The 23337-nt window shown below is 34.7% G+C and overlaps 1 protein-coding gene across 7 annotated transcripts in view; it reads right to left on the reverse strand.

Annotated features, from left to right (window-relative positions):
* Positions 1–6033: 6033 nt before the first annotated feature.
* The window catches only part of LOC106881036 (interferon regulatory factor 1), a 72055-nt gene continuing 54751 nt past the window's right edge, over positions 6034–23337 (reverse strand). For all 7 annotated transcript variants that reach the window (XM_052966857.1, XM_014931236.2, XM_052966853.1 and 4 more), the window contains 10 exons: positions 22913–23095; positions 19787–19955; positions 19181–19236; positions 17429–17468; positions 16177–16257; positions 15014–15111; positions 12502–12644; positions 10110–10371; positions 7833–7914; positions 6034–6533 (listed from right to left, as the gene is read on the reverse strand). In XM_052966857.1, the coding sequence (XP_052822817.1) occupies positions 6514–6533; positions 7833–7914; positions 10110–10371; positions 12502–12644; positions 15014–15111; positions 16177–16257; positions 17429–17468; positions 19181–19236; positions 19787–19955; positions 22913–23077 (1116 nt within the window). In that variant the 5' untranslated portion in view covers positions 23078–23095 and the 3' untranslated portion in view covers positions 6034–6513. The remainder of the gene's footprint in view (positions 6534–7832; positions 7915–10109; positions 10372–12501; positions 12645–15013; positions 15112–16176; positions 16258–17428; positions 17469–19180; positions 19237–19786; positions 19956–22912; positions 23096–23337) is intronic.

The raw sequence follows: 23337 nt of genomic DNA on the forward strand, positions 1-23337 counted from the left end.
TCATTCTTTATTTTGTTCTTTCTTTTTTCCCTATCCTTTCTCTCCCTCCCTCCCCCCTCTCTCTTTATGTATTTATATATATATATATATATAAGCAAGCTAGGAGAGTCGATTTACACAGAATATTAGATACATTTAATAGAAAAAAATATATACATGTGTATGGATATAAAATAGTCCGACTTACAGAATATAAATATCATGAGTTAAATAGCTAGAGTTTTACGAGTCCAACAGCTGTTTCTGGAGACTTGGTAGTCCGGAATAATGATAGTTACTTGGATCCAGTATCGGATAACACTGCTTCCGTCTTCAGGGAAGAATTTTACATTTGAGGTGTGGACAGATATGGAGTTTAAACTCCCAAAAAAACAGCTGTTGGACTCATAAAATTCTACTCATTTAACTCCTGATATCATTTATATTCTGTTAGTTAGACTATCTTACATCCATACTCATGTACATCTTTTTCTATTAAATGTATTTAAGTAAGAAGGCAAACAAACCACAAACCCCTTCAGGTAGATGGCCCTGCTTGATCTGTAGAAAAGGCGTAGGTAGAAACTCCATAAGATGTACCCAGTGAAATTGACCATAGGACTTATTCTTTGTAAGCCTAATAATTCTATTCTCTTTCGTCAAAATGCTAAGTTATGGGGACATAAACACACCAACATCAGTTGTCAAACAAAAGTGGCATGATACAAAGATACACTCACATAAATACATATATATATATGACCTTTGAATAGTCAGGCGACACACCGTACTTGAGGAGACCTATTGAGTCAAGTAAAATCAGTTTCTCTCTACCAAATCCATTCACAAAGTTTTGGTCAGCCTAAGGCTATAGTAGAAGACAGCTGCCCAAGGTGTCATGCAGTGGGACTGATTCTGGAACCATGTGGTTGGGAAGCAAGCTTCTTACCACACAGCCATACCTGTGATATATATATACATATATATATACATATATATATATATATATATATATATATATATATATATATATATATATATATATATATATATATATATATATATATATATGCTAGTGGCATGTAAAAAGCACCCACTACACTCTCGGAGTGGTTGGCATTAAGAAGGGCATCCAGGTGTAGAAACATTGCCAGATCAGATTGGAGCCTGGTGCAGCCTCCTGGCTTGCCAGTCCCCAATCAAACTTTCCAACCCATGCTAGCATGGAAAACGGACGTTAAACGAAAGGGGTGCTGAAAAGTTCCTGGCTTTAGGTAAAAGAAATACAGGAGAATCCTCCCAGATTCACACACATATTGGAACAGACCTTCAGTTTTTTAAAGCCCTGTAAAAGAACTTGAAGGGTTGGGCCTCCAACTTTTCATAATACCATTAAAGCTAGGAACTTTTCAGCACTCTCACTCTGTGTGTGTGTGTGTATGTATGTGTATGTGTATATATATATATATATGATCTCTGTAACATAATCCATGTTCCCATGATGATCTGTTGTGGGTCATTGCACTTGGATCATCCAATGCAGCAGTTGCAAAGTAGTGAAGCAGACATAGAGAACAAGTTATATAAACTTATGTTTATCATAATTTCTCCTACATCTCTCACCACATTACATTGACCAAAGTACTGCTCTCAAGAGCAATACATTACATTGACAACACATGTATTGCTATGGGGAGCAATTCATTGGTCAAACTAAAAACAGTTTACACCAGAGGATGACTGTACATAGATCCCAGATTAAAATACAGAAAAATAGCATTAGGTGGACACATCAATGTTTGCGCTACTAACAAACAACCCAACTTTAGGATTTTCCCCCTCTATAAATTTAGGGACAATGCAACCTATAATCAGCGCGTTAACAAAGAATCATATTTTGTTGCAAAATATAAACCTCTATTGAATGCTTCCACCACAGATGACACTACTACAAGGATCTTAGAATAATACCCGTGCAAATATTAAAAATGATAGATATATTCAGAACATGAATTTATTTGGAACAATTCCAACCACTACTGCTACAACCACAACAGGTCACTTTTAGGTCACAAACAATCTACTACTGGGTCATACCACTCCTATCTTTTCTTTTTTCTTCTCCTTCTTCTCCATCTCTTTCCCTGGCAGCTGCTTCTGCTTAAACCATCAAACTTCAGAATCAACATTTTTCTGCACTCATAAAAACTATTTCTTCAGATCTATTACTACCTTCAGAGCCTTCACAAAGGAAAACAGAGAGGCATAAAAAAGGAAAATGTCCTACCTATTTGAAGACTATGAAAATATTTACAAAACATTTCATTTAAATTTTTTCTTCAATTTAATTGTTTTCCATGTTTTACTCTTAGTTGAAAAAGTCGAAAAGACTGAAACTGGTACTAACTTTTAAAAATGTACTGCATGACAAAATTATTTTAGCATTTTCTACCTTGTCTTATTTTCCTTTTATATATATATATATATATATATATATATACAAGAAGGTACTGAAAAGTTCCTGGCTTTAAGGATATTGCAAAAGGCCTGATAGGAGGTCCAAAATCATTTAAAGAGCTTAGAATAATTGAAGGACCACTGCAATAAGTGCTTGAATCTGAGAGCAGAGTATATTGAATAAAATCATAATTACTGTAAAAACCTATGTAATTTGCACACCTGTGTAATTTACACAGGTGATTTACAGGATAAAAATTGTTAAAAAAAAGCTTATACTCAAGTAAAATTCGCACCTAAAAGTTTTTAGAATTGCCAATATGGTCAGGAGAAAAAGGTTTTCAATTTAGTTGTATTTAGTATAATTTCACGAACTTATGATTAGATTTTATTAAATTTTCATTAAATAAAAATAATTTCTGTTTAACAGGTATCACATTAAAAGCTATCAAATTACAAAGTGTCTGTGTTGTCTATATAAATAAAATCGGCTTTGCCGGACTGACATTTGTCAGTCCATTTTACTCACTCAGCACACCCTCTTTCTCCACCCTTATGAGACTGACAATGTCAGTCTGCTTTAGTCATTCGGTATACCCTCCTCCTCCTCCTCCTTTGACATTACCGTCTGAATAATAAAAATAGATGAAAAATATGATGTTGATTGTGTGTGTGTGTGTGTCTCCATGTAACCAGAACATGGTCTTACAAGCCATGAGCATATAAGTCATGTACTGGCTAAGTGACTTGCCTTCAACCCTGGCAGGTACATGATGTTGATAAGCCGCAAAAATAGCAAAACACCCAGTGTCCATCACTCCCAAATGGGATTGAAGCTGAGTTACCTTGCCTGTCCATGACTCTAAAGTGTTTTAACACTCACTTTGAGAGTGTATATACTCCACCACACTATTGCAGCCACCAGAAAATACACAAAGCATATAGGTTAAGTATATATGGTTAATAATATATATATGTTAAATTTTTATTAAAAATGAAACAGAGAGTTCATCAAGACTTGAGTTTCACACCAGTGCAATCATTAGATTTAGCCTGATAATTGCAGACATGAAACTAAAGTCACAAGACAAACTCACAGCTTTAGGTGGCTTTTAAAAAAAATGTATCTGTGAGTGAGTATGAGTGTATGTATGTTTGTGTCTTGACATTGCATGATTGTTTTAAATAAAAGTTATTCATTTCCATTCTGCAAAAGTATGTCTGACCATAGAGAAATATTACCTGGCTTCGAAACAGATAAAAGGCTGGTGACAAGAAGGGTACCATACTATAGAAAATCTGTTTCAATATACTGTTTGGCCCATGCAAGCATGAAAAAGTATATATTAAAATGATGATGATGATGAAGAAAATTGGATTAGCTTCTTTCTTTCATTATTATTTTTTTGGCGGGAAGAAGGCTTTACATAAATCAGTCCAAAGTGAATGGTCCTCTCAATGGTGGGAGGAAATTATCATCAAGCCTAGAGGCCTGTCCAAATGTATTTAGCGAAAGCTCTGCTAATGACACACAATAGCCAAGTAGTGGTGTTAAAACAGGTGACATATTCATCCAGTTTTCATCTACCAAATTCCCCTGAAAAAGATTTGGTCAACCCAAGGGTCTGGTAGTAAAAAATCATAAGCAAAGTACTGTGCAGTGGTACTGAACTTCAAAACATGGTTGTGAAGCAAATACCACACAGCTGTACTTACAACCATTTTTAGGTACTGTAACTGACATATTTCAAGAGGGTAATGGACTGGCAATGTTGGCAGTGATGAGCAAAAGGTATCATGGGTAATTTAGTTACATCTATTTTTACATTACAAGTTCAAATCCTGTCAAAACTGGAAGTTTCAAAAAAGTCGACTGATGCTTCTTGTGATAGGAAATGTTGCTGACAATATTAGATTATAGTCCCTACTGATGTACCACTCCTCATATTCAATTACCTACAAGGACTATGTTAAGTTTACTCTGCTTGTGATTTTGGCATTCAAATAAGAAGAATGATTTCAAGATTTATCAAAGACTAGTTCACAAACTTTTAGGATCTGCTGTAGAAATGTACTGTGATCTAAATAGTATATTCAACAAAATATTGTTTCTTTTAGACAATGCACCTTGTGAATTTCAATTATTTTTCTGATCATGAGTGTGGAATTATATCCCTAAGAACAATATTTCTTTGTTCTCACAAATAGATCATAGGGCATTAGCTAAATTCAAAGCCTATATCTGAGAAGGCTTTTGGAACAATTCATAAAAGCAATTGATAGAGAAGATAAACTGAGAGACAGTGACTTCTGGAAAAAGTTCAACATTATGGATGCAATAGCCTTTTCATGAGATGAAGTAAAAACTCTCAGCTATGAAAGGTACTTAGCAAAACATACAGCCAGACTGTTTCCAAGTCTTTATAGATTTTCCAGCAAAAGAATGTTTACATCAAGGTAAGCAAGACACTGTGAACACTGGCAAATGATATAAGATTTGAAAAAGTCGTAGATAACATGGTTGTGTTGTAGCATCCCAAAGAGAAAGTTTATTTAAGAGAACAAGAGAAAGCTGTAGTGCAAGAAGAGAATATCAAATATACTGACTCCACCTCAGTAAACTGCAAAGAGTTTGAGTTAATAGCTGGTACTTATAGAGAAAGCTGTATAAGTCTTTGTTGTTAATGATCCTAATCACAAAAGTAAAATAAAATGTAGAAGAGGAGTTCATTATGATCTCAGTTCTCATACTGAGCTATACAGAGAGATGGTGTACATCTCTTTGTGTTTCATCAAAATGCTTAATGTCCTCTAAACTAATATGCTGTAGACAGATTTGTTGGGAAGGTACAGGTCACCAATGTAAGCAGTACAAAAACACTGTTTGTCTAACAAATAGTTGTTTGTTATGAGCTACACAGCAACGAAAAGAACATCAAAACTACCTGTTATTTTTGATAACATGGTTCTGGGTTCAGTCCCACTGCATGGTGCTTTGGGAAAATGTCTTCTACTACAACCTCGGAACAACGAAAACCTTATAAGCAGATTTGGTAGATGGAAACTGAAAGAAGCTTATCATATATGTGTGTGTGTTTTTGTGTCCCCCACCACTGCTTGACAACCAGTGTTGGTGTGTTTACATCCCCATAACTTAGAGTTAAGCAAAGGAGACCGACAGAATAAGCACCACTGGGGTCGATTCACTCAACTAAAACAAACTGTTCAAGGGGGTGCCTCAGCATAACCGCAGTCTAATGACTGAAACAAGTATAACATAAAGATAAAAGATGGATGTGATTTTAATTTTAAGATCTTAGGATATATTCATAGCAAAGATATAATGTTTATGACATGAAACACCAGATGAATACTTCACTCAGTCAGATACCACCAAAATATAGGTGTTGGCTTAGGGCAGCTCATACAATAGTAATATGTGAAGAACCAATAACCTATACAGTGTGGAAGATATGTTTCTCAGTGCAATCTAACTCTTGGTAATGGTGGTGGATAAGTAAAATAATGACAAGGAATAGTGCTAGAACAACAGTTTAAGTAAAGTGTATTTCAATATAGAAATAGATAACAACTAGATATTCTTAAAACGAAAGTTTATTTCATCTAAAATTATTCTACATTATTTACCGTTTTTTACATTATTTATATTTGACAGATATTTGTCCTCATCTTGCTCCACAGGCATATGGCATAGTGGTTAAGAGCGTGGGCTACTAACCCTAAGATTTTGAGTTTGATTCTAGGCAGTGACCTAAACAATAATAATAATAATAATAATAATATCAAAAACCTTAGGAATGAGAACCAGGTTCAAAATTTTCCCAAGACACCTGATGAAGACTGGAGGGTATATCAGTAGAAACGTTGTGTTAACAAGAAACAAGATGAGGACAAATATCCATCAAATATAAATAATGTACATAATTCCTCATCTCTTAAATATAGAACTGTAAAATTATTGTCTCAAAACGAAAATTTATTATATTCAAATAAAGTGAAAGAAAAACATTGAAAATGGATATTTTCAGTTATTCTTCAAAATTTCTTCCTCAGTTTTTATGTAGCCAAAAGTTCCTCTGTAAAACAATACAAAAAGTTATATAGATATACAGCAAATATAAAAAAAGTGAATTAATTTTCACAGAATCATTACATTTAAAAGATGAGTGCGTCATCATCATCTAGCATCCCTTGTCCATGCTGGCATGGGTTGGATGGTTTGACCAGGGCTGGCAAGCTGGAAGGTTGCACCAGACTCCAGTCTGATTTGGCATGGTTTCTACGATTGGATGCCCTTCCTAACACCAACCATTCCAAGAGTGTAATGGGTACTTTTACGTGCATAGGTGGTTGGGTTTTCTCCAGCATTATGTCACTCATTGTCAAAGTCTCTTATCATCTCTTTCAAAGCATTCAGTAACTTGGAACATGATGGAATCAGTTTCCACTATTTCATCTTATGTCTTTCTGGGATTCCCTCTACTGCAGGTTCTCTCCACTTCGAGCACTTAACTCTTTTCTATGCAGCTGTTATTCTCTATATGCATAACAGTCTTCTTTCTTGCACACTGATTGGATTCTTCTTATATTCAGTTTTCTCTCAGTTATTTGTGATCTATTGTTCATACACACTGAAATAACATATCCAGCAGAGCATATTCACCTAATTTCTATCTTCACAAATCCTCTGCATTCAAAGTCAACATCGCTCTACCAAGCAGCATCAAAGTTTGTACACAAACATATTTCATGTTTATTATTGCTATTAATGATTCCTGTGCACCTATCACAGCCTATATCTGATCCCACTACTATACTCTCTTCTCTGACAATCTGCTTATGATCCTACAGTGTAGATCTTAAGCATCCATACTTTACACTGATTTCAATACATGGAATTTCTATCTTTGACTTTTCATCATATCAAGCATGACCAGTTCCCTGTTGGTAGCAGGGTCCTGTGTGTTTTCCTATGTACTATAAAACTTTAGTCTCTGTTAAGTCTACTTTAAGATTTTTCAGTTCTAGGTTTTGCTTCTAGATCTGGAATTTTATCTGTAAATCTCTTAGATTTACCAATAAAGTCAAATCATCAGCATACAAGAGTTCACAGGGGCAACCAATCTTAAACTCTTTTGTTAGAGCCAGAGATTGAGTCCTAATGGATTCCTGCCTGCATGCAAAATCTGTCACTGAACTTTTAACTGACTCTCACTTTGCTGAATGTGCCTCTGTACATGAGTCGTATGGCGCCCACAAGCCATTCATCTACATCTAGTTTCCTAAGCAACCATCAGATTAGAAAGTAGCACCTTATTACATGCCTTTTCTAAGTTAGCAAATGTTGAAATGGTTTTGAAACATAATTATATTACCTTTAATTCTCATAATTTCAGAACATTTTTTATCAACTGAGTCAGGTTCTGACATCTGTATTGAATTATGTGCCGTCAAATTCTGCATAAAAAATAAAAAGGAGGATATTGTGATTAAACAATGGAAACAAAGAAAGCAATGAATTAACAGAAAATGTTGTAATAAACTAAATATTTCTGACAGTTTAATATTGTCATTCTGTGTTCTATAATTAAATCCTGTGAAATTATTCCTTTACATTAAATAATTATTAGTATTGTAATGCTGGTGAGTCAATTAGTCAATTACGTATGCTTCTCTTTGTCAAACAATGGTCGTGTACATGATCAAAAGAAATTGATATTTAGTAATCAGTCGAATCCTATAAGCAAGGCATACTGCTACATTTCTTTGAATGTGCCTAGATGAAAATAACATAACAATATGTAAGCAAATGCACAAATTTGAAAAAGCATAAGAAATAGTAAGCTGCACTTAAAGTGGTTTGTTTTTATTTACGAGTTGTTTTTTAACCCTTTTGTGACCATATTACTACTGAAATATACTACATTTGTTTCAATTAGTTTTATAATAATAATAATGACATTATTGCGTATAGTGCTCAGGTGCACTACAACTGATCAAAGGTGCATGTACAATACATAGAATTATGTACAAAAGTTAGGAAAGTAAACAGTGTATGAGTCATGATATACATGTGTGCATCCATATGGAGTGGAAATATCAGGTGTAGTGTTCGTGAATTTCAGGAAGCATGGAGGTTTTAAAGGATGCAATGTCTCAGCAACTAACAACTGATGCAAGTAGTTTGTTCCATGCTTCAGCAACTCTGAGTGTGAAAAAATGTTTCTGAAAGTCATTAGAGCTGCGCTGTTTTCTGACTTTGTAGGCATGCCCACGTGTTAAACGCATGGAGCTCAAAAAAATGTTCAAGTTGATATTTAATAATCAGTTGAATCCTGTAAGCAAGGCATACCACTATATTTTGAAAATAATGAAGAATTTGGTAAAATAATTTTGTCATTATTAAGCTGGTGTTTGGAATATAAATTAATATGACATTTTGATAGAGGGTTTTAATTTAGATCACTTTAAAACAGAATTAACATTGTAGAACCAAGGGTATTCTTAGGTGGGTTGATCAAAAGGGTTCAAGGTTTTGTGATATTTGCAGCACTTCCAATAATTTTTTAAAGAGTCGCCAAAGTGTCAAATTTACAACACAAGTCCAAAACGAATTTTATTTTTAAACTAGCAGTATAACCCAGCTTTGCCAGGGATTAAGTTAGGATTATTAAGCTAATCAAGTTCTTTATTTCAAACCAAACTAAGTAACATCAACGTCAAATTTGGGCAGAATTAATGTCGCGACAGGAGCGCATGGGTTGGGAGTTTGAACGGCAAAGGTGATCAGGTTACACATGCCAGCCCTTTGAAAACACCACTCCCATCATCTAACCCTTCTTTGCCCATGGGTTGGGAACCCTTCCAGCAAGGAAAATAGAATGCCTAAAAGGGCTCCCGATTCTCTGTGTCAGAAGCAGATCACAATTAAGATCACAACTAAGTCTTAAGTATATGTATATATATATATATATATATAAGGGCAACACACACATACACAGACGTACGTACACCAATTGCATACATGTTCGTATGTGTGTGTTGCCCATATATCAACAAAACACATTTTTCCTCGATGGAAAAAACAACAACAAAAGTCTTAAAAACTTACTCGTCGCTAGAAGGGGACTTAACTCCTGTTCTAAACAATGGTGGTTTTCTCCAACTTGAAAATTGTTAAAAGTTTTGGTTGAAAATTTATTTTTACTGCTATTCGCTGGTGCCTCTGGGGAAAATAAGTTAGCGAAAATACAGCTAGGGTCATGACGAATGTCCTCCTAAAATTGGAGTGACATGCGTGCTAATTTGTGTACGTGCATAAATTACATTCACACACACACACGTCCTGCCTTTTATATACACAGATAACAAAATAACTTAGCTCCAGAAGGCAAAGAACACAGAACGCTAAAATATATAGACACAGTCAAACGCCCCTCCAAACACCCACCCACCACCACCACCACTTCCACCAATATTTTAGATTGACGTCGGAGTTCTGATGTAAGGGAGACAACTTATTTCCTGTGATTAATATATTAAACACATGACTAAACTTCGAAAAACTGTTCCACGTCCGTTTTTAGCATGGTAACATCTGTAAAATGAAGAAATGGTTACAACATTCTAAATTGAATGTATAAATAACTTACACATTGTTTAAGATATTCCTCTGCTAAATGACTTGTGACAGTGATGGATAATAATATACCATTCTGTAAATTTAAATCCGGGTAACAGCGTTGACCAACTGACATGAAAATATCGCACTGTGGAACAAACTTAGTTGTTCCGTTTAATCTTCCTGTTAAGAGTTCAGAGAAAATTGTGAAATCGAATATTTTCTCAGGTTTATTTCGTTCCAGATTCTTAGATTCTTGATTTTCCATTTGACTAATATAAAAAACACGACACCTACAAATATTAAAAAGAAGTTATATAAAATCAATTTTAAAAGAGGAATTGTGTGTGTGTGTGTGTGTGTGTGTGTGTGTGTGCATGCATCTATCTATATATACTATAATGGAGAAAGCTGCTTATTAATTAGGTGTGTAACAATTACTAAAAGTACTAAAAGCAATAATTAAAGGGTTGACCATCTGGAAATATTTTTATAAATTCATGTTTTAAGAAATTTCCTATAATTTCGATTTCTCAAGTTTATTGAATTTTTTTACTCCAATTTCTCACGAATTTTAATATTCATTGCAATCACTGCATCCAATTCTTCACAAGTTTAAATATTTATTGCATTCACTGTGGAGTATTCCATTTCCCTTTGCCAAGTCTCTCACTTTCTCTTTTAAGTTTTAATTCGCTATTTGGAGAACTAGCAGTTTATTCTATTAATGTATACATAACATAAAAACATTATTTATTGAATGAAAATTTTTTTAAATACCCGCATAATTTTTGAATGTGGGATAGCTGTGAGAAGGGGTAATTACTATTAGAAGACGAGGAGAGAAAAAGTCACCGACAAGTACTCAAAATTTGGTCCTTATTCAGTTTCCAAAAACTCTGTACCACTAAGCCAATATATACACAAACAAGTTGTACAAGCGACTTCAAAAGTCACACATACACACATAGATACGCATACACACAAATGAAAGGCAATGAATGTGTGTGTGTGCGTGTGTGCTGTTCACTGACAAAACATCGTGCTGCATCACTTTGTCGGTAGCAGGGTCCTGTGTGTTTTCCTACGTACTATAAAACTTTAGTCTCTGCTAAGTTTACTTTAAGGTTTTTCACTTCTAGGTTTTGCTTCTAGATCTGGAATTTTATCTGTAAATCTCTTAGGTTTACCAATAAAACTAAATCATCAGCATACAAGAGTTCACAGGGGCAGCCAATTTTTAACTCTTCTGCTACAGCCTATAGGACTTTGGCACAGAGAGCCAGAGACTGGGTTCTGGTGCACTCCTACATACATGCAAAATCTGTCACTGAACTTGTAACTGACTCTCTCTTTGCAGAATAAGCTTCTGTACAGGGGCTGTATGACCCTCAGAAACCATTCATTTACATCTAGTTTTTTTTAAGTAGCCACCAGATGCCTTTAACAAAGCTTGACATTTTAAACTGTGCTCAGTCATGTGCAGTTCACTACTGAAAGAACACCATATAACTCATTGATGAGTATTTTATAAGTTTACTTTAAATTTATTGTTATGTTAAAATTGGCATTTTTAGTCTAGGAAAGGAGAGTCTTATATATCAATGAAAAAGATACAAGCTTTCACAAGTGCACAAATAAATACCTTTGTCACTTTTTTTCTTGACAATGAAATTAATCACAAACAAGTGATCAGCGATTTTGTTGGATCTGTGTTCACAAATGCATGTAATAAAAAATAATTATTAAATACTGGTGAAATAACAGAACTGAATTTGTTTTTTATTCTTTATATATTATATTTCTTGCACTTGTTATTTTTATTATGTAATAGGATAGAAAGGCAGCAAGTTGGCAGAACCATTAACATGCTAGGCATTTTGTCCGTCCTAACGTTCTAAGTTCAGATTTTGTCACGGTCAACTTAGCCTTTCAAAAAAGTAAGAGCCAATTGAGCTCTAGGGTCAATGTAATTGACTTACCCTACCCTCGAAATTGCTGACCTTGTGCCAAAATTTGAAACCCTTATGTAATGGGACAGTAAGTAGAATACGGAGAGTGCCAGACAAAAAAGCTTATAGTACTTAATCATGTCTCTTTAGATTCAAATCTTGCTGAGAGGTACTTTGCCTTTATCCCTCCATTGCTGATAAAATAAAGACCAGTGAAATACTGAAGTCAATTTAATAAACTGTGTCCTCTTCTAAAAGTTGTGGCCTTGTTTTGTCACAATGTTAGAAATTATTACTAATATTTTATATCATAGAAAGAAAAGCAAGAGACAGGAAGCAGAAATGAGTGGGTGTAATTTCTTAAAATAATTTTCATTCATTATCATTAAATGTAATGTTTAAAGAAAAAAAAATCAAGAGAAACACAAGAACAAGGAAAAATGAAAATGTATCAGAACAAGATATACATACTGGCAACTTCGTTCAGCAAAAATATTCATTCTATCATCAATATAGATGTGAATTCCCCGTGATAAGCCATCGATTAATTTTTTTCCAGATGGATGATGTGAAAGGTTATCTAACTGAAGGCAAAGAATGTTCTTTGATGTCAACTTTAATGAGAAATGAAATGAAAAAAGAAAGACACAATTTAATTTAACAACAGTAAAAGTAGATAAGTATAAAATAATATAATCAGTATTTAGACAATGAAACTTATACACACATAACAAAGAGCCTCTCTCTCAGAGTGAAAGGCAGGTTTGATGCCTGTTTGCAAACAGCTATGCTGCATGGCAGTGAAACATGGGCTATAACAGCCGAGGACAAGCATAGGCTTGAGAGAAATGAAGCCAGTATGCTTTGCTGGATGTGCAATGTCAGTGTGCATGTTTGACAGTGTGTAAAATGTAAGCATCTTGAGAGAAAAGTTAGGTATAAGAGGAATCAGATGTGGTATGCAAGAGAGACAACTGCACGGGTATGGTCATGTGATGTGTGTGGACGAAGACAGTTGTGTAAAGAAGTGCTGATCTCTAACTGTGGAGGGTAGACCCAGGAAGACATGGGCTGAGGTGGTGAAGCATGACCTTTGAACCTCACGGAACCAATAACTAGTGACTAAGACCTTTGGCATAGTGTCATGCTTGAGAAGACCCATCAAGCTGAGCAAAATCACAATGATGACAGATACTGGTGGCACATAAAAGCACCCATTACATTCTTGGAGGGGTTGGCTTTAGGAAGGGCATCCAGCCATAGAAAACCATGCCAAATCAGACTGGATCCTGGTGCAGCCTTCTAGCATGCCAGCCCAGTCAAACCGTCCAACCCATGGACATTGGATGTTTAATGATGATGATGATGATGATGATACATACACACACACATACATATATTACATTGGTGTAATGGTAGCACAATTATCATGAGGTGTGGGTTTGAGTCGCATGCATACGAAAAACCCACTGTTTCCCTCAAGGGCTTATATGCCCCAATATTAGACTATTTTCTTTAGTTGATACAGCATGATCACTTACAAGCTTTAAGCTTATAAAATATTAATATATAGATATATATTAATATAAAAAGAAGACATAAAAAATTTATCCCAAACACCCTGGTGGGGAGAGAGAGAGAGAGAGAGAGAGAGAGAGAGATGCTTTTATATATATATATATATATATATATATACATATACACACACACATAAATATATACAAATGCATATTTAGAATTAATTTAGCAAAGACCAAAGTCCTAGTAAGTAGGAAATCCAACAAATCACAAATTCCTTCAGAGAGATGGCCCTGCTTGATATGTAAAAAAGGTGTAGGTAGAAACTCTATAACGTGTACATGGTGCAAGCTATGGGCACATAAGAGGTGCAGTAGCTTCTATGTGTGGTACATGTGCAGGTTTAATAAACAATAGGAATGTATGGAAAATAGACTTCGTCAGATGCCTGGTGGGATTCTTAGAACTAGTAGAGAGCTTCTGTTACTAGGTGACCAAACCAGCAGTGGAGGAGGATGCTCTGAGAGTGTAGCTGCTGGAATAAGAATGGGCTGGTCAAGGTTCAGAGAGCTTCTACTTTTGTAAGTAACAAAGGGCTTCTCCCTCAGAGTGAAAGGCAGATTGTATGATGCCTGTGTGCAAACAGCCATGCTACATGGCAATGAAACATGGACTGTGAATGCGGAGGACAAAAGCTTGGAAGAACTAAAACTACCATGCTCTACTGAATGTGCAATGTCAGTGTGCATGTATGACAGAGTGTAAGTGTCCTAAAAGAAAAATTGGGTATAAGAGGCATCAGATGTAGTGCACAAGAGAGAAGACTGTGCTGGTATGGTCGTGTGATGCATATGGATGAGAACAGCTGTGTAAAGAAGTGCCAATCTCTTAATTGTGGAGAGAGCCTGTGAAAGAAGTAGACCCAGAAAGACGTGGCACAAGGTGGTGAAATAATATTTTTAGGTTGTTGAGACTCACAAAAGTGTTAACAAGAGACTGAGACTTCTGGCAATTTGCTGTGCTTGAGAAAGCATGTCAAGTTAAGTGAAGTCATGGTCGTGGCCAGTTCTGATGACACACAAAGGGCACCTATACCAGTGATACATAAAAGGTACCCAAGCTGACGACACATAAAAGGCACTCATACTGGTGGCATAAAAGGTACTTAGTACATTCTGTAAGGTAGTTGATGTTAGGAAGGGCATCTAGCTGTAGAAACCAAGCCAAAACAGATGACTGGAGCTCTTCTCAAACTGTCTAACTCATGCCAGCATGGAAAACAGACATCGGATTTAGGTTTATTAGATGATGATGATTAGATGGTAGTGGTGTTAGTGGTGGTGGTGTTGGTGGTGGTCATGATGATGCACTAGTGATTGTTAATAACACTTTCCTACATTATTTGAGAAACTATGTTAAAAAAAATATATCTGCAAAATAAGTGAGAAAAAGGCAACCAACTTACAGACCCATCCATACAACAGCCAGTTTTAATAACACATGAAGTGAAATTTCTCTCTCGATACTCAATTTGTGAACCAACTTTCACAGTCACGGTGAAATCTATAAAGCATAAAATATTTTGATAGTACTTATGCAAACATAAATCATCATTAACAACAACATTCTTCAGTCTAGTAAATTTAGTCCATATTAGCCACTTTTAATCCAGATTTAACAACAGGTCATGTTGGGATGGAAGCCAAAAGCATTTATAGTAGTGGCAAAAATAGTAGGGGAGAAACAGCATATCTCCAAGTATCTTTATAACATGTTGGTGTAGTATAGCATGTTTGAGACTACTAATTTGTTTTATGGCCTTTTTATATGTGGTCTAGTATGCTTGCACGTGTAACAGCAGCACCACACTTGATATATGAAAAGTACTCTCTTGTGAGGTTATACCTGAGCTTTGTCAGTAACAGATCAAAGCTGAAATACTTTCTCACTCTGAAGAGGAAGCCTAGTCTATTGAATAGTTCTGGTAATCTTACATGTACAATAAACAGCTGGTCTTTTTGATCTCTAAACCTTTGCTCAAAATTTCATCTATTACTCCTCAGCTTCCTCTAATGCTCCCTGCATTGAGCGATTTATTTGCTTCATCAATAGATACCTGAAGATTGGATGGTTGATTTATTATCTAGGATAACAAAAAAGGGAGGCCTTTGAGAGTATGGAAATTGGAGGGATATGATGCTGAGCAGCACGGTACCGAGTGTGTTTGGTTTGGTTCGGTTATACTGAATAAGATTTAAATTCCATTGGAAAGTAATATTAAAGGATGCAAAAGTAGTCTTCTAGTAATCATGTGGTTGAAGTGGGTAGACATTTTTTGCTTGGACATCTTATACATCAATGCATTGATTTCAGATAGAATTTGATAATGGCTTTCATAGATTTTGAAAAGGTATTTCTCTCTCTCTCTTTTGTTTTTTTTTTATAGTATACATAGGATTACACATAATAAAGAAAACTAGTGGAAATAGAAAAGAATAAACTGAACGGATTTATGGAAAGTATTTGGCAGATTCAGACTATGTTGAATAAAATAATGTAGCAGGTCTTCCAAAAATCAGTGTTATCAGATGAATGAAGCAATAATTTGTATTGTTTTAAATAACATACCAGTTAAGCAATTAAGTGATGGTTGCGGCGAAGATGTTTCCATTTCTTCTTCTTCCTCTTCCTTGATTTCCTCATTGAATTCTGGAAAATATAAAAGAAAATATTATTTTTGTTTTCCATCAAGTAACATTGATAATGGTTTCAAATTCTGGCACAAGGCCAGCAATTTTAAAAGAAGGAGTAACTTGGCATCATCAACCCCAGTGCTCAAATAGTACTTATTTTATTGACCCTGAAAGGCGTTTGAATAACACTGAACACAAAGCCAGAAGAAAGCCTCTAAGTATTTTGTTTGGTGTGGCAATGATTCTGCCCACTTTCCTCATTAAGTAATATTAATACTAAAATTACTTTAAAAGCAGGTTTTCTAAATTATGTTCTAACACCAGCATTTTCTACTGACTACAATACTTTTAACATTCTTTTACCTTCTATAAATAATTTTTGTATGTTATGCAAGAAAGGAATGTCTTTTCGAATGTCTTTTCACGTGCCAGGAAGGCGACGTTGGTAACGGTCACGCTCAAATGGTGCTATGTGGTTGATTACTCCAAATTAGCTCTGATTAAGTAAACCTATGATCAAAAACCATGATCGTCCCATCTACTATTCAGATATAGCATATCTAGGAATTACATTGTCCACTGTGTCCTGCAAGGCAGCTGAGTGTGATTTTGAGGGATACTTAAATGTTGTTTCTAGCAGGTCAAGCAACCATCTACATACTGTCTGGCTAGCTCACATTTGAATGTGTTGAATGAGATGGTATGTCCAAGAATAAGGTGTAGTCATAGGAATTAATTACTCATCATCATCATTTATTGAGTACTTAATAGTAGATTTTTGTGAATGAATTTTCATTCCAACCTTTGATCCACAGATGTGTTGTTTCTTCACTCTGCCTCTTTTTTTCACTGATACTAATGTGGCCTTACTTCTTGCAATTGACCAGTCACAGGCTATAATAGGTTCCATATAAGCTCATCTGTCTCTCTTCCTTTTATCACTCATATCGAGTCAACTACATCCAAGATCCTACACTAACCATTATCACTATTCATTCTTTCCCAGAATGTCATCCATTTGGAATTCCTTCTCTACCCATATTTTCCTTGAAGTTGTTCAAGAACATTCACCAAGCTTAGAGGGCAAAGGTTGTATATGCAGGCTCTTCTTCCAAACCTAATCATTTAATCAAGAAAAAAAAAGTATTTAATTCATATTAAAGGAAAAACAAAAAAAAATAACTTACCAGTTAGCAAAGTTGGAACACTGTAACTGCACGTATCATTCTGCAGATATAATATTTAGGCATTACTATCAATACAAGAATAATAAACTACAATAATAGAATTTACTTTTTTTCAGAATATTTAACAGTATCAAATTCCACTTGCCATACAGTGTGATAAAATATTTTATGTATATATAGTTTCAGTAGTTTTATAGATGATTAAACATACAAAATAAATGTACACTCAAGTTTATAAAATAAGATATTAACATTCTGTTCAGTTCAGAAAAGGCCTTGAAAATACAATACTATACTTTAATGGTGAATCTGACTGTTCTATAACTAGTCAATCATAAATGATGCATTTTTAACAAATGAATAGTTATAATTAAATGTAAAAATATGAATTAGTTTTACAATTTAATGAAAATATACAATAATAATATTTTATGATAATGCTCAGGCATAATGATACTAAAAGCCAGTTATTAGAATCTATATATACTTACACACACATTTTGCTGTATATATGTACAGAATGGTAACAACCATAATCGGGATGGCACCTGTGCCCAGCGTCGCCTTTCTGGCACTTGTGCCCGCAGCATGTGTAAGGACTTTCGAGCGAGATCGTTGCCAGTGCCCCTGGACTGGCTCTTGTGTGGGTGGCACATAAAATACACCATTTTGAGCGTGGCCATTGCCTGTATCGCCTGACTGGCCTTCGTGCGGGTGACATGTAGAAGCACCTACTACACTCTCGGAGTGGTTGGCATTAGGAAGGGCATCCAGCTGTAGAAACTCTGCCAAATCAGATTGAAGCCTGGTGTAGCCTTCGGGTTCCACCAGTCCTCAGTCAAATCGTCCAACCCATGCTAGCATGGAAAGCGGACGTTAAACGATGATGATGATGATGATACAGTTTTTGGGAGTATTTTTATCTTTGCTCAAGTGTAAAATTATGGTCAATGTGAAATAAGGAAGCATGTACATGAAGCTTTAAAGGTGTTGTTAAATGCCTCTGCAAGATACAGGGATTCATAAAACCAATTCTTGGCTTTAAAATTTATAATGTGATGCAGATAGAAGGTACATTTTCTTTTGTATATAACGCCAACCAATCTTGGGTAACGTTTCCAAAATATCTGGTGCTTCTACCCAACAAATTAGGTGATTTCAGATAAGTAAAACTGACTGCACTACCCCCACTCCACACTACACCACAAAAAAATTCCTACTGTAAATATAAATTTACTTGTCTAATATCTTGTCCTCTGATCCAACTTAAGTCTATTAAAAATAACAATACTTAGGAAAAAAAGTATCCACACCTATATCATGAGTAGTAAATAGTAACGAAAGCATCTAGCTGGCTGCAAAAATTCATTATTCCAACAAAACCAGAAGAATGTTCCCTTCTAACTGTAGTTGAGTACAGGTAAGTTACAGGTGAAAAGAAGGTCTGGACATTAATGCTTAGTGTTTATTTTAGTATCTTACAAACCAACAAAGTGACCAAACGAAATCAGAAAATAGATATTTAATAACTAATTTGATATCATATATTTCTGAATTCCAATCCCACTAAGATAGATTTTACATTTTTATCTCTTTGGAATTGGTATATACAAATAAAATATTGTATTAAAGTGAAATGTCTTCGTTAAATAATGAATTATATTTTGCAAGTCAGTGTCACATATGAAGTAAACAAAAATAATATTTGATTTTATATACAAGAAAGATTATCAAAACATTTGAAGAACTCACATTATCGAAATTCATATCCTGAGAATATCCTTGTGGCTGTGTATAGGGTTTATAATCTACAAAAATTGAAAAACATAAACAAGTAAATAAAAGCACATACATTTCCATTTAAATAATCATATAAATGAAAGTAAAGTGAATAACAATGTTATTTTTGTAAGAGGAGAGAGCATATATAATTTAATATGATAATTATTTTACCAAAACAGGGAATTGGAATGAAAGAAACAACTATATATGGATTGAATAAGGATACTCAGAATAATTATGTCAACAATTATATGTGATATATCATAGTTAATGAATTAACTAGCTCTATTAACCATTTACCTTTACATCTTACACCCTCCTAACAATGTTGGGACACAAACAAAAAACACATACACACACCACACACACAACAGGCTTCTACACAGCTTCCATCTACCAAATTAATTCACAAGGCATTAGTTGGCCCAGGGCTATAGTAAAGAAAACACTTGTCATGCAATGGGACAGAATTCAAAACACAGGGGTTGCAAAGCAAGCTTTATAACCACACAGCCATGCCTACACCTATATATATATATATATATATAGTTTGTTAAAAGTAATATAAAAAAATACCTTTTATTTGGAAAATACGATACGGGCAGTTATTATTTTTGTATAAATACTCTTCTTTCTTTTCTTCTATATTTGACTGTTTATTCAGAGCATTTCGAAACAAAGACTTCCAATATGGATAATTAGTAGCATCACCTTCTTTAAATCGACCTGTATGTTTTGCCCAGTCCTGTCAAGAAAATAGATTTTTTTTATAATGATATGAACAGTATTAAAACAGTAATCAGTAGTACACAGGTCAATGACAAGAACAAGATAGTACCAAACAAAATGCTTTACATTAGAAAATTATTATTTTTAAATCTCACAACGAGAGATATTCAGCAACAGTACTTTGGAGTAAAGATTTTTGCCAACATAACATAGCAGTCCAGCTGACTATACGATACGATCTGTGTCCTTATATTTTTGAACAAGGGAATCTAGCACCCCCACTCAGCCCAAAACAATATCTGTGTATTGTAATTTCTGGGTTATTTCCCTTCATAAGCACAGAATAATTGTTCGGCTAGAGGTAGCGCTGCCAAATTCCCGTTCGAAATATGTAGTTTTCAAAGTGACAACTAGTCACTGATCTATAAAATTGTCACTTTGAAAACTATATATTTCAAACGAGAATTTGGCAGTGCCACCTCTCTAACCAAACAATTATTCTGTGCTGATAAAGAGAAATAACCCAGATATCACAATACACAGATATTGATTTGGACTGAGTGGGGGTGCTAGATTTCCTTGTTCGAAAATATAAGGACACAGATCATGTCGTATAGCCAGTTGGAGATGATGTCTCCTGGGGCTAAATTACAGCAACATTCATCCTAAACAAGGACTGCCATGTTATGTTGGCAAAAATCTTTACTCCAAAATGCTTTACATTGTTTAGTGACATCCTTTTTACTTTTTATAAGTTCAATTTTTAAAAGGTTTCAATTAAAAAAAAAATCTATTAGTTTGGTCTAACTAATAAGAGCAAAACATATGACATTATTTTTGAAATTTACCTTTTCCCAGACTAGACTCAATAAAACACCAATCATGAACTGGTAATCATTATATATATACACACGTACGTATGTATGTATGTGTGTGTGTATAACCCATGCTAGCATGGAAAGCGGACGTTAAACGATGATGATGATATATATAATGTACTTCATGATAAAATTATTTTAGCATTTTCTATGTTGTCTTATTTTCCTTATATATATATATATATATATATATATATATATATAGAAAATGCTAAAATAATTTTATCATGAAGTACATTTTAGCACTGGTTTCTGTCTTTTAGACTTTTTCAACTAAGTGTAAAATAAGAAAAGCAATTAAATTGGAGAAAAAAATTAAGTGAAATGTTTTGTAGATATTTCCATAGTCTTCAGATAGTTTGTCTCTCTCTATTACTTTGTGAATGCCTTGTAGGTGGGTATTAGTAAATCTGAAGGAATAGTTTGGGTACAGAGAATTGATGATTTAACATAAAAACAATGTTAAACCTATACAGAGTGGACTCACCAACAAGGAATACGACTATATGACTAACTTCAATAGTAAATCCAGTCAATTCTATGGTACTCCTAAGATACACAAAAGTGAAAAAATAAGTAACGCATGCAGAGGAGCCACAGACATAATAGTCAAAGTACCTACTCCTAATGACCTCAAATTAAGATCCATAATCGCAGGCTCTGCATGAGAAACTCACTGCCTCAGTAACTTTTTAGACACCCTCTTAAAACTATTCCTCAAGCATATCAAAAGCTACATAAGGGACGACCTAAATATGCTCATTCACCTCCCTGAAACAATAAATAAAATCACCCTACTAGTATCCTTTCATGTAGTCCACCTCTATTCCAACATCACACAGCCTAGGAATAGAGGTATTCCAATTCTGGCTAGGTAATTACTCCAATGAACTCCCACACTGCATCAACAAGGAATTCGTAACAGAAGAGCTAAAATTCATCTTGGGGAATAACTTCTTCGCATTTAATGACAACTGCTATCAACAAAAATCAGGGACTGCGATGGGGACTTGAATGGCCCCCTCCTTTGCTAACCTAGTCATAAGGTACCAAGAAATCAATCTTTATTGTAAGGTACTAGAAAAATACGGAAACCCATTCTTCCTGAACAAAGAAAATAATTGGAAAAGATATCTAGATGACTGTTTCCTTCTTTGGCACAAAAGTATAGAGAGACTTAAAGAATTTCGAGCACTTCAGAATGGACTTGACATAAACGTTCAATTTATGATGGAATATAACCACCAACTTCCATTCCTCGACATCCTCATTAAGAAATCCAACAACAAAATAGAAACAGACATCTACTATAAGCCCACAGACTCCAAGCAATAGCTGCCATTCAACTCTTGCCACCCCAGAAACACTAGAATGAATATCTCTTACAAGTTGGCAAAAGGATTTGTACACACACACACACACACACACACACATGCATGCACACACGCGTGCACACACACACACACACACACACGTGCACACGCACGCACACACACACAGAGACTTTTTTCAGTTTTTCTTCCATGAATTCCACTCACAAGGCTTTGGTCAGCCCAGGGTTATAATAGAAGACACTTGTCCAAGGTGCAACAGCAGGACTGAACCTAAAACTATGTGGTATGTGGTTCAGAAGCAAACTACTGAACCACACAACAATACCTACATATATATATATGTATATGCATTCATTTAAAACTAAAACTTCACTCATACTTCAAGGAGTGTTCTCTCCATTCTGTGGAGGTATATACAGATTTTGAATTATCAACAGACACACAAATTGCAATCTTGCCTACCTTAATTGTTCAGTTAGATTGTCAAATGTATTCATTTGTAGAACAGTATCTGCTGCTATAATGTAAGTATGAAATGAAAATATGTAAATAGTTTATGTAAAAGTAGGTGTTTGCTGCAGCCAGAATCATTTAAAAGAGGAGTAATCTTGAGTTGTTTCTACTGGGTTCATAACACACAAGTTCATGTACATTCATTTCAAATGCAAAGATTAAAGGGAAGGTACAAAGTACAAATTTTCCATTGAATATCAGACTATTAATATAAACAAGCTTTCAAAATAAATTTCGTTACAAATTACCTTAAAAATTTGAAAATCATCCTCATTGCTCCGAGTAGCTGTATTCCGCTTCCAGAGAATTCGGAAAGATCCTTCATCTTTATTAATCCATTCTACACCTTGAACAGTTCCACTGTCAAGTCTCTTCTCAAGCCAAGGCTGTAACTTTTCTCTCCCTTTTGACATTCTTTATTCTTTAGTACGCTGGAGAGAAAAAAAATTCGTTTTTGTAGGTTAATTTCTCTCATAAAATTTCAAGAGATATGAGTCACTATTTTTCCAAAACAACAAGAAATATGTTTATCCAAATTTACTAAAGTATCCATAAAAATATATTAGTTTCAAATTTTAGCACAAGGCCAGCAATTTCAGAGAGGAGGTAAGTTGATTACCAGTGCTCAACAGGTACTTCTTTTATCAATCCCAAAAGGATGAAAAGCAAAGTT

The sequence above is a fragment of the Octopus bimaculoides genome, chromosome 1 (assembly GCF_001194135.2).
Source record: "Octopus bimaculoides isolate UCB-OBI-ISO-001 chromosome 1, ASM119413v2, whole genome shotgun sequence".
Taxonomy (NCBI): Eukaryota; Metazoa; Mollusca; class Cephalopoda; order Octopoda; family Octopodidae; genus Octopus; species Octopus bimaculoides.